At 35.2% G+C, this 13,034-nt stretch overlaps 1 protein-coding gene across 5 annotated transcripts in view; it reads left to right on the top strand.

Annotated features, from left to right (window-relative positions):
- The window catches only part of LOC114648307 (serine/threonine-protein kinase MRCK alpha-like), a 571,032-nt gene that overhangs the window by 543,327 nt on the left and 14,671 nt on the right, over nt 1-13,034 (top strand). For 3 of the 5 annotated variants that reach the window (XM_051925532.1, XM_028797281.2, XM_051925533.1), the window contains 4 exons: nt 138-261; nt 1,673-1,790; nt 8,812-8,988; nt 9,851-9,968. In XM_051925532.1, coding sequence (XP_051781492.1) covers nt 138-261; nt 1,673-1,790; nt 8,812-8,988; nt 9,851-9,968 — 537 coding nt within the window. The remainder of the gene's footprint in view (nt 1-137; nt 262-1,672; nt 1,791-8,811; nt 8,989-9,850; nt 9,969-13,034) is intronic. The other 2 variants (XM_028797282.2, XM_028797279.2) reach the window with 1 other exon arrangement.

The following is a 13,034-nucleotide window of genomic DNA, read 5'->3' as shown; positions in this document are numbered from 1 at the left end:
TAATTTTGTGCACCATTACAGTTTGGACAAGAAATCTTGTCTTTTCATAGGCCAACTAGTTCAATTTGTTTGTGAGTTTAAGGACATAAAACACTGTGAAACGTCGTTATAAGCAACTTTATTTATCGTTTATGTAGAAGGAGATGAGTTGGTAGTTCCTGAAACATCTGATAATAGCAGAAAACAGATGGTTCGGAATATCAACAATAAGAGGCGCTATTCCTTTAGAGTGCCTGAGGAGGAGAGGATGCAGCAAAGGAGGTATGTTTTACTTTTGTGTATTTTTCTTCAGCACAAGCGCCAAACTTTAAATCACAAGTCTCCTTATTCACCATGGTTGTTTTGAATTATTCAACAAGTGTTAGTGAATATGTCTACCCTAGTCAATATAACCCTGGTCAAAATAAGCAAGAAAAAAAAATACTTTAGAATTAGTGATAATACTAGGGGTGTGCTACAATTATATATAAGTCAATTTAAACTTCTTCAAAGTCAAAATACTACATCTACTGAACCCAGATTGTTCTGCTGCTTTGGTGGTTGCCACCAGGCAGCTGGTGTCTTTTTAAACTTTGTCACCTTTGAAAATTGTCTGTTTCTAAAGCTGCCTATTTATTGGCCTTTTACCAGCCAAGTCTGAGTTCTCACCTGAGCATCATTCTCTCAAAGTAAAGACAATATTAAAAACTGTTTGTGTTGGTGTATGCTGTATTGTACTGCACAATGTAAAGATTGTTTGATTGAAATTGTTAACATCTCAGTCTTATGTAGCCATTATTACTGACTTATCCTGTTTCTTATCTATCCGCTCTCTGAATTTTTCAACATTAGGTGTATTTTGTTTTGAGTTGCCGTCTTCTCTACAAGGAGAACTATCATATTACATTAGCCAATCATCTTTTCTGTTGGAATGTCACAGTTGACTGTCCTCCGTCTTGGTTTTGTTTCATCTTAAATGTTAACAGATATACAAAGACAAACCACTCCTCTCATCACTGGCTTGATATCCAGAGGACCATAGTATATAGTGTTATATTGACAGATGGAGGCAACTAGGAGCAATAACCACTATTTTACCTCAGTACTCACAATGTGCTGTTTCATAATTCCCAAACTACATTGCCTTGTGTTGAATTTAAAACAAGAATGGAGACAGTCATGTCAGAAGTACACCTTTGCTAAATGCTGTAACTTGTGCTGTATATTTGAAGCATAACATCCTTAATACATTTCGGGAATGATTTGTGTCTTTTTCTTTTAAGTATACTGGCAGTAGCCTTTGATTTACAGTTTCCACTTACATGAAATATTCTGTGATGTGAAATTGTGAAACAAATTTAAGAAATATCAGCAATGTGTTGATTGTAATCAGCAAGGTTTCCCTTTTTGGACTTTTAAAGTTGTGGGTGTATTTTATAACTTTTTTCACTAATTATGATTGTTATTATGATATATGCCAGTTCAAATAGCTTTACTTATAACAGTCAAAAGAGTAAAATAACCTGTTAGCGTTATGTTGGTTGTATACAGGAGATTTTCATTGCCATTAAGAATCTGCAATATTACATTTAAAACAAGATGTAGTATTATACATTTTTAAACAAAAATTAAAAACTAATTGTTTTTGAAAAGCATTAAATCTTTTTGCCTATTCATGTGTTTTCTCCAAAAGGGAAATGCTTAGAGACCCAGAGATGAGAAATAAGCTAATTTCCAACCCAACAAATTTTAACCACATTGTCCATATGGGACCTGGTGATGGTATCCAGATTCTTAAAGATCTACCCATGGTAAGGAAATTTTAAATCAGTATTTTTATAAAATATACTGTGTTCATATATATCTCTTAACGTAATTTTAATTTTGGTTATTTTCACAGATTACTATTGGTACAACTGCTGTGTTTGAGTATGTAGTAAAATTTTCTTCCCTGCAAAGTCAGGTTAATTAGATGAAGATCTGCCATTTGCCTAAACTATAAATAAAAAGAAAAAATGCTTTGGCATTTATAACTTTATTTTCAAAGACCATTTTGCCCAATGTTTTTATACTGCAGTTTTTTTAACTTATCTTAATACATTGGAATGTGTTTAAGTGTTTTTTCTATTTGTCACTTTTACTTTATTCTAAAGAGAATAACAAAATAGTTTTAAAACATATTCTTAAACTGGCATTTGGATAACATGAAGTACCAACTCTTGTTATACTTGTCAAAAGAGAAAGTTAAAACATTAGAAGAAATGGTATAAGACATAAATTGAGTACATTTTATCTTCAACCTATCAGAATATTTATACATATAAAACTCATCACTAATATTCCCACTTTCCATATAGGTGGGAAGCTGAAATTTTGCGTGCTCATTTCTTGCACTGTACTTACAAAAGTTAGGTATGTTTCATGTCCTATTGCAACACACAAGTGGGGGAAACGGGTTGTATCCCCTAAATTGTATATATAGATAGGGGAAACCCCTCCTCACTATTTCTGCGACTTCCAATATATGTAGGAAGCCTAAATTTCCCATGCTCATCTTTTATGCTGTACTTACAAACGTTAAGTATGTTTCATTTCACGCCGTGCCCCGTAACGAACTTTCGAAAATAACGTCTTCTTTTTGGAGTTTCTCACCATTATGCCGTAAGGAACTTTCAGAACTGACCTCTCCTTTTGGCAGTTTCATTCCTTATTTCGGTTAAAAGACGATTTATTTCATGGCAGAGACGCACAAGGGCTGCCCCTGGTCCTCCTTCCTTTTTCCGCACGGCCGTTGTTCATGCACCTACCAGGTGGTTGGCCCTCTGCCTATATACATTAACGACATCTGCACTCATGTGCCTCCTCACTCGCTTCCTTACTTTCCTCAGCTGTTCGTCGTGCTCACTGCTCCCTTCTTCTTTACTCCACCGCTTCAAGCCTGTTATTGTTCGTCTTCCTTCACGCCTTCCTGCTGGTGACTCCTGCCTTTTCATTTACTCCACTGCTTCAAGGCTGACATTGTTGGGTTTCCTTACTTCCTCGCGTCTCCCTCCTCATGACTGTTGCCTTTTCTTTTACTCCATCGCTTCAAGGCTGTCATTGTTGGACTTCATTACCTGCTCATGTACGTCTTCCTGGTGCTGACTTCTGCTTTTCATTCCCTGCTCAACCGCTTTGACTTGACACAAGATTGCTTCTCACATGGCCAACTGTACGTTGCATACTCAAGAGTAAGCTCAGCAGACAGCTTGGTCATTTTACAGCCCGAGGGCAGAACTGCAAACGTCGTTTACAAAGAGATCCTTACATCCTAAAAATGTGCATTTCTCATACACAACATTTATAATCATAAATTAAACTCTTTACAATCATCAAATTCACTCCCAATACTAACATAAGCCTACAACAATTACATTGACAATCATGTTACGTTATTTTTAAAATGTTTCCTTTTCTTTTTCATAACTTCTTTAACACACTACTCAGCTACGAAGCATGGGTATTTTGCTAGTATGTAATAAGAATGAGCAGTATTTAGTTAGGTAACAATGCTGTCAGAGGCACAGGCAGAATAATAAGATGAAGTAATTTATTTGCCTGATAAATGTCATAGTAAGGAAATTTTACATGAGAAATAAAAGTACACATCACAAAGAATACAATCAACAAAACATCTGGTAGCCCTTCACAGGCCTTATCAAAATCTTTGTATGCGCTATCTCTGTTTTTTCAGCCATTTAAACTTCCGCAGCGTTTCTCCTAATGGCTTTCCCTATAATCATTTTCAGAGTTCAAAGTAGTGGTGCACAGTATACAGGTAGAAACGAGACACTGAAAGAAATTAGTTTACTGGAAGAAATTTTTGTATATAATTTTTACCATGGTTGAAGACATCAGGAATAAGCATTTTGTTTCTTGTCACAAATGAAATGGTGCATGGTGGGGAGAGGGCATTCTGTTACCTTCTGACAAAGATGGCACTTCTCGCAATACATAACCATATCTCATCCCCCATAACCCCCACCTACAAAACTGTTTACGGTCTCATTTTCTTATATTTTTTTTTTATGTTTTTAATGTTATGTGCAGTGTATGTTTGTTTATTTGTTGTTCAGTTCTTATTTTTTATTTTGCACAATAAAAATATTTTGAAGATAAATTTATTAGATCAAATCACATAAATTATTCTTTAAACTCACAGCTCAATTTTTCAAGAAAGCATTTAATTTACGGTGACATTCTGACCCTTTCTCTCTGTTTGTCCTCTCTGTCCAGATGCTCAGGATGATTTGCATTTGAATTACAAATGATGTTATTTGTTAAGGGTTTTCTTGTAGTATTTTGTATTTTTGTATTTTATTATGGTTTGTTGTCTGTTATTCCATGTGTTACTTTTATTTATCTATATTCAATGTTTTATGATGATATTATTTTGTATATGGTGTTGTGTGTTTGATCTTTTATCTTCTTTTTCCCTGTTGTTCATTCTGAGATTCTGTACATCACTGTGTGCATGGAAAAGGCACTATATAAATAAAATGTATAATTATTTGAGTTGATTAAAATGCTTCTTATGAAAAGAAACCTCAAAGTAGATCAGTCCACTGTTAACCTATAAAATAGAGCCAATTGAAGCACCTAAACTGGATTTAGTCTGAAAAGTATGTGTATACATAGATTAAACCATGCTAAATATTGTAACCATTGTGGTTGAATAAGGCACTGCAGGTTTCCACAAGAAAATGCTGGAGTTCCAACCCGGTTGTCCCCTTTTAATACAGTCAAAATGAAACAAAAAAGGTTTCCATAGATGTGTATGCATGACACTGTAATAATTTTTAATTGTATCATAATATAAATTTTTGGCCATAACGCCCACTCCTAGTTTAGACCAATCTCCAAAGTAGAGACAACGTCCCTAGACTGTTCTTGTTGTTCTTGCACTCCATATATCAAAGGATTTAATGAAAGGTACGAGATAACTAGAAATGCCTCAAGGCTGCCTGCTGTTCACAGAATTAATTAATTAATTTTAATTAATTTTTTGCATTTATATAGCGCTTTTCTCACTACTCAAAGCGCTCAGCAATTGCAGGTTAAGGGCCTTGCTTAAGGGCCCAACAGAGCAGAGTCCCTATTGGCATTTACGGGATTTGAACCGGCAACCTTCCGATTGCCAGTGCAGATCTCTAGCCTCAGAGCCACCACTCCGCCCTTACAGAAGACAGCATGGTACCAGACACTGCTTTGTGTTAAATGACTGTTGCCTTTGATTTGCCCCCTGGTTGTGGAGTGTCCCTAAAGCTCCAAACTCTGAGACACTGAATATAAATTAAGATAATGTCATCTGCTGGCGAGTGCCTTTTTATACTTGTGACCTGGATTTGTCAACCTTTTTCATGCCTGAGGCAAGCCCTCAGATTCTGGTCACTCCATTTAGGCGTGTCTCTCTAAGATGGTGCCAGATGTTCACATTTCATTAATAGAAACTCAGTATGTCTTAATATGAAACGCTGAAACCAGTCAACTTCCCTGCGCTGTATTTTTTCTTAAGATTTTGCTATCAATTAAAATAAACTGAAAATTGCTAATGCATATCCTTAGCTACTGTATTTTAGTTGGGGACTCTAAATTGATGAAGGATAAATAAGTTTAGATGTATGTAAGTGTATCCTGCAAGGACCTGTCACCATTTTAGGGTCTGTTCCTGGCTTGTACCCAGCATTTATGGGATAGGTATGGGGTCAGCATTACTTTGAACTAGGAAGTGGATGGAAAAATGACTTCCAGACTCCATTCATTTTCATTGAGATCTTAGGCTTTATGGATAAAACAAAATCAAAAAATAAAAAAAGAAACACTTCTAGGAATCATAGTAAAACTTAGTTTAGAATTTTAAAAAACATGATTAATGAAACTTGACACAATGGCAGAATTAAACATTTTTAGGTGGTATTAATATTGCAAAGGACTTATAATAGTGCCAACATTTAGTCAGTTAATCATTATCCAACCCACTCTATCCTAACACAGGGTCACGGGGGTCTGCTGGAGCCAATCCCAGCCAACACAGGGCACAAGGCAGGAACAAACCCCGGGCAATGCGCCAGCCCACCGGAGGGCGCACACACACACACACACACACACTAGGGACAATATAGGATCGCCAATGCACCTAACCTGCATGTCTTTGGACTGTGGGAGGAGCCGCCGCCAACATTTATTTAAAAAATAATTAATGGTTGATTTTTTTTTTTTTTTTCTAATTAAAATTATTATTGTGTGCCCAGCTTTTGTTTTTAGATTTGTACTAGATTCAATTATTATCACTAAGCATTTAAAGATTACTCTTCTTTCTGGACACCATCTCTCTTGATTGTGATTTATCCATCCATCCATTTTCCAACCTGCTGAATCCGAACACAGGGTCAAGGGGGTCTGGATTGTGATTTATCTCTTTTCAATTTTCCCCCATTTAGCTTTAGAATTATTATGTTTTTTAGGAGTAATTCTTTGTGTACAGATGAAACAGTATTTCGAAAAATCGTATTAGCAGGAAACAAACTGCATATAAAATGACCCAGTATGTCCTGATTTGATTTAGTGTATGCATTAGAGCAGAGGTCCTCGATTACGGTCCTGGAGGGCCACAGTGGCTGCAGGTTTTTGCTCCAACCAAATTGTTTAATAAGAAGCACATATTGCTCAAGTAACACTTCTGCTTCATTTTAGTTGTCTCACTCGTTAAGATTTTGAACCCTTATTGCTTATTTTAGTCTTAAGCAGCTGTATTCTTGGTTTTTAGTTGCTCCTAATTAGCAATAACATGCAAATGACAAAAGAGACCAGCATTTCTCCATTTAGCTTGTTACCATTTACACCTGTGTGTATTTATCATGTACTATTGGATTTAATTAAATACATGGAAGGAAAGTGAAGAGAAAAAAGTGAAGGACTGAGAATTACTCATCCATTTTAGCCTTCAAATCATTTGGATGATATCCTTAGAAAGGGGAAGAAAATCTAGGATATGAGAATTACCTGACATAGCCATGAAATTAAATTATTGGCAAGAATTGCTTTCTAATTAAGCAACCGGATTAGAACAAAAACCTGCAGCCACTGCGGCCCTCCAGGACTGTGATTGAGGACCCCCCTGCATTAAGAGGATAAATAACACATTACTTAAAAACCTCCATAAGACATTGCAAAAATACACATCACGGTTCATGTAAATGGGTTATAAATTCTGACATGGGATGTGTAATTGTAAAAACAGAAATAAATCACAACCCAAGATTTGATTCATTGAGGTGAAACAACTAATAGGCAAGACGATAAGAAATCCAGAATAGTGTCAATAATGTGCCTGTACGAATTAAATAGGCTTGGTTTTAGTTGACAGTCCTCAAACATCAGTCACATAACTTGACAGATGTACATCACCATTTTTTTCTGCATTTTAAAGTATTATGGAAAAAATCGATATGGCTGCTGTGCCCCTTGACCCTGCACTAGCATAAACCAAGAATGAATGAATGGTTACTGCAATAATCAGTCAAAAACATTTTCACAATGTTTCTAAACTGTGACATTTATAATTATATTAATTATATAATACAGTTTAAAAAATTGCAGGCTTATTAAAAAAAAAAAACTTGATCTAGTCAGTCATGCTCCTCACATCTCTTCACTACACAAGCACTTCCCTCTTTGATTCACCCATCTGCCATCTTGACTTTTCTGCATCATTTTACATGTGCTGGCAGTGTTAAAGATATAAGTTATGTGTTAAATGTTTGCACTTCTACACAGTCTTCTAAAATTATGTACACCCTTCACTTGAGTGCCATTTTTACAAAATACATTCCCTTCATTAAAACGTTCATGCTCTCTTGCTCATTATAACTGCTTCAAGTTATCAAATTGTACAGTGGTGTGCATGCAAATGCAGTTTTTGTGAGATTTGTAAAGTAGGATTAAATTGGATTAGATAATCTTTATTAATCCCATGGATATATTGTGCAGCACCCTTTGTTAAAGTACTCGTGACTTCTCTTTCTCTATTGAACACTTTAGTCGTGCTTCTGCTTTTAAGCTGTCATCCTGATAATTATAAAGCTTCTTCAGTTTGTATGCTCCACGTTTACATATTGCAGATCTCTCTGTTAAAACTCTTATCATCCCACTTCATTCATCAGCCATTCAGTCACTGTCCTCTAAATCACCAAGTGTCCTAAATTGTAATTCAGCCTTCCTATAGTATACCTCTGATTTCTGGGTACATAGCTTTCAACTTGAAAAAGGCATAGATAATATTCACTGTCATTTGCATGGACTATAAAGATACTTGTTTTTGTGATAAGTATATTTTCAACTAACAACATGGGGAGACAACACAGTTTTGTAAAGTGAGGTGCATGTGTCATTTCCTTTTACTGTACCTACTGCATAAAAATATTTTTAAGTATTCAAAATTACCAGATCAGCATCCTCCTTTGTTTTGTACCAGAGATTTGAAAAATAAGATAAATATTCCAGTAAAATAAAATTGAATGCCCTCTCTTTACATAAACATTAATAAAGAAATTAGATGCTTATTTAATTATTCATATATTGTGTCCTATTCTTGTAGGTGGTTTACTCAGTATATATGAATACAGATGACCCCTGTATAAAACTTTATACCCATTTATTTTTCTGTTTATTTTGTGTTAAACTTCTTTGTATTCATGGGAATACCTATACTGATTTTTATAGCGTGTGCAATGCTGATTAGAAATGTCATGTCATTCTTGCATTGATAATTCATCTCTTAATTCCTCTTACTAGCCAGGTTCCCCTCATCCATCCCATAATCATCACTTGTGCTTGATCTCAACTCCAACCAACTTTGAACACGTCTATCACATGACTGTCAATTCCGCTGAAAACTTCCTCTATTATGATTCCATAAACCCTTCCTACTCCCCATCTCTTCGTTCTGTGTCAGGATCTATGTCTCCACGGGTATGGCCTGATGTGGTAGTTTCAGATGCGACTATTGCTACATACTAACCTGGTGTGCTGTTTTTGTTTTGTGTTTTGGTGCGTTTGTCTTGCACTGGTATCACCTAACATGAGTTATCATGGCATTTTAACAATGAAAAAAATTTTCTTTTCAATTATATGCTCCTGCAATCCATAGAGAAGACTATTCTTGTTGAATATGGTTACATCTAAGACATATTATTGTCTTGAAGTATGTGAATGGAATATCAGAGTTTAATGTCACACTTTTAACATTAACATAGTTGTTCTGTCTTCTTTACGATGGCATGCAGTCCTGTCATGTCAGAAAACATTAACTTTTAACACAGGTTATACTGTAATTAAAATTTTATAGAAGTTCAAAAAAAAGGGTATATAGTTATTTTTACCAAATTATAAATTGTTTTAAAGAAAAGTAAATACTTTTGGTTGCATTCAGTACATAAAATATTTAATATTTTATGTTTGTAACTATTAGCTACAGAGCCAAAAGTTAATCTTACCTGTATCAAAATATACAATTTTCAGCAGCCTACAGAATTTCACTTATTAGTCAAAAAAAAAAAATCTAGAATTTGGCTTAACTGATACATTGAATCTTACACTTTCTACAACAGGTCTCTAGGCTCTATGTGTGGTACTATTGCATTGCCCTTTTAAATGTGTGCAGCCCTGGACTGGCATGAACTACATTGTATGGATAGAGAAGAATTCTGGTGAAAATGTTTTCAGCAACTAAAAAGTGAATAATCAGAGAAACAATATGTAAACAGTTTTAGTTTTGTGTTTATAACTTGTTTATTTTGCTTCCCCTTCTTTTTTTTTTTCTTATAATGTCTAGAACCTTCGCCCACAAGAGAGCCGTACCATGTTTAGTGGGTCTGTAAGCATTCCCTCCATTGCAAAATCCCGAACTGAGCCAGGCCGTTCAATGAGTGCAAGCAGTGGACTGGGATCACGTAAGTACTTATCACTGTATAAGATGTATCCTATTGTATCAATTCCTCCTTTTTTCAGTAAAGATAATGAAAATTTTTAGTTTAGGTACAGCTAGAATTATGAGATAATTAATGAACCCCATCTTGTGACACAATGTAACATGAAAAAAGTGTTTTTTAGTACAGTTTATTCCTAATTCTGTATAAAGTTTTATTTGGTCATACTCGTATCTAATTCAATTAGAATAATTGTTTCTTTCTGGAAACAGCATTGATTAGAAGTCTGTAATGAGGATTCGGGATAAGTAAAAATAAATTAAATACATACTGTTATCTGTGACCTTTCATGAACTTTAGTCAACTAAGGATCTTAGCAGACCTTACAGTAAGCTGAATTTATTTGTCATATTTGTGGAGCCAGCTTGAGTTAATTTGTGCTTTGTAACATGACGTATTATCCTGATGGAAGTATCCATTTGTAAAGTATAGACTTGCAAATAACTGTGGTTTTGGTGTACCCACTGCAGCGTTATCTTCCTGTTTATAGCTATCAGGATTGGAACCCAGCATAGTGTTCTGATACTGTAGACCATTTGCTTTAAGGTCCAACATGTTGTGTCCTTTCTGAGTGCCACTGTTGAAAAGAACAGTTACTCAAGCATTTGCAGCTTTTCTGTTACCTTGAACAAGGCTGGCCATTCTCCTTTGACCTGTCTCATTAAACAGGTTTTTGATTACTGAAACAACAATAAACAAGTGATGATAATAGGAAAAAAATGCAACAACAAAAACTGTGAACATTAACAATGGTAGTCAAAGAGTCACATTTCTCCAGATGTCATAATCAAGGCCATCCCAAAAAATGCTGTGTAGGGATAAGATCAGGAGAGAAGGTAGGCTAAAACAGTAGTAGAATACCAGCGTTCTTAGAACACTTCTAACAACAGCAGTTGTTTAGCCTGGCATCATCCACCTATAGAACAAACATCAGGGAGATATGAACAGAGTATGAGCCGACAGTTGACCTTGTTCTAAAATTAGCAGTATATAGCCTATCCCTCACGGTCTTGTCATTAATGCAGTCACTACCTTCTGAGAGCTCCAGCAGATGTCACATTATATGTCAAATGGACCAGTCTGATCTGTCAGTCCTGCTACAGTGTGGTATATGATTAGCACAACATACAACATTTGAGACACAATTTGTTGCATTTCTTTTGTTTTTCCAAATGAAGCACAAGCTAGTGAAGTGACTTACTTTATTGATAACCTCACATGAATAACAGCAGCACTGCAGTAGTACCACAGATGAGTAAGTCCTATCCAAACATTGAAAATGTAGATATTTCCAAACTGTAATAAGCTTTGAGTGGCATAATATCTGAGATTGACAGCTTTCACACTTAATTTGTTAAATGTGTAACTTTGTAGAAACAGCATTTTATTATGAGATTTGTACTAAAGGAGCAGAATGTTCTTAAATATTCAAAGTAAGCACATCAAAGATAATGTTATTTATAAAGCACATTTTAAACAACATTGTTTTGACCAAAGTGTGGTGCATACAAGAGATAAAACGCAATGAAAAGGACAACAAAGTAATGAAACGTATAATGATTAGCACAGACATATTAAGACATTAAACAAAAATCAAGTATAAAAACATGCATCTAGACAGACTCAGAAGGCAAGGAAAAAATGTATTTTGAGTCTACATTTAAAAGTAGTAATGGAAGGAGCAGTTTTAATATTGAGGGATAGATTGTTCCACAATCTCAGAGCGGCTACTAGAAAGGATTAATTTTAATTGGGATAGAGGCAAGGTGGGGCCAAGTCATTTAAACTTTTAAAATGAATACTAAACCAAACTAGGAGCCAATTAAGGGATGCTAAAACTGGAGTGATGTGACTTCTTTTCTTAATGCCAGTTAATAATCTGATACTCATCTGAAACTGATACTCCTATAAAAAGAAGTACAATAATTTAAATGGGAAGATATGTATAAATGCATGCATCATTTTCTGTATATCAGGAAATTATAGTATTGACTTCAGAAACTATTGTAAGCTTAAAAGGCTACCCTTGAAGGCCGAGTTCATTTGTTTGTCAAATTGAGGCACAGATCAAAAATCACCTCCAGACTGTTAACTTGTGATTTCACTTTTTTGACAAGAGTTCTAGGCTTTCAGCCTGACAATAATTTTAGATGGACCAAACCAGATCATCTCATTTTCCTTCATTTAATTGGTCAAAATTATTTTCCAGTCAGCATTTAATCTTCTCCATGTAATAATGAAATGTCTTCAAAGAGTAGGCATTAATAGGTTTCACAGACCAATAAAGCTGTATATCATCAGCAATAATTAATGAAACAAAATATTGTGTTTCCTATTGATTTTTTTCCAAAGGTAGCACAGACACTAAACTAGAGTCCTGTGGGACCTCACATGAAGCAACAGTAGATAAGGAGAACTGATTTCTAGTACTAACAGATAGGGTTCTATGATCAAGGTAATAGACAAACCCTGGATGCTAACCCAATTTTCAAGGCAGTCAAGGAGTGTAGTATGATTAACTGTATCAAAAGCAGCAGCTGAACCTAGTAAAATCAAAATGGCAAAATTGCCAGAAGCAACAGCAAGTAACAAGTCACTGGTAACCTTCAGAACTATGGAAAGCTCTGAACCCAGACTGGAATGATTTCACAACAGAATTATGACCATGGAAAGAACAGCAGCTGAGAAAAAAAATAACTTTCCAAGAATTTTAGAAATGAATGACAGTTTTGAAATAGGATGGGAATTACTAAAGGAACTAGGGTCTAGTTCATGTTTTTCAAGTGCAGACCTGAACCCCTGCATGCCTGAAGGATGTAGAGATGGTACCTGTTGCAAGACAAGTATTAATAATAAGCTTTGACAGTAGGGCTAATAACATAAAAAGTCCCTTTAAAGAGAGGAGTTGGAATTACATCAATAGGGGAGGATGAATGGTTCATATTGGTTAGTTTTTGCAAGAGAGGGAAAACATTGTAAAATTAACTAAAGACTGCATCACAAGTCAGATACAACAAAGGAACTGAGAGA

This window comes from Erpetoichthys calabaricus, chromosome 3 (assembly GCF_900747795.2).
Source record: "Erpetoichthys calabaricus chromosome 3, fErpCal1.3, whole genome shotgun sequence".
NCBI classification, from domain to species: domain Eukaryota; kingdom Metazoa; phylum Chordata; class Cladistia; order Polypteriformes; family Polypteridae; genus Erpetoichthys; species Erpetoichthys calabaricus.
Note: the sequence above shows the minus strand (reverse complement) of the source record. Positions and strands in the feature narration are given on the sequence as shown.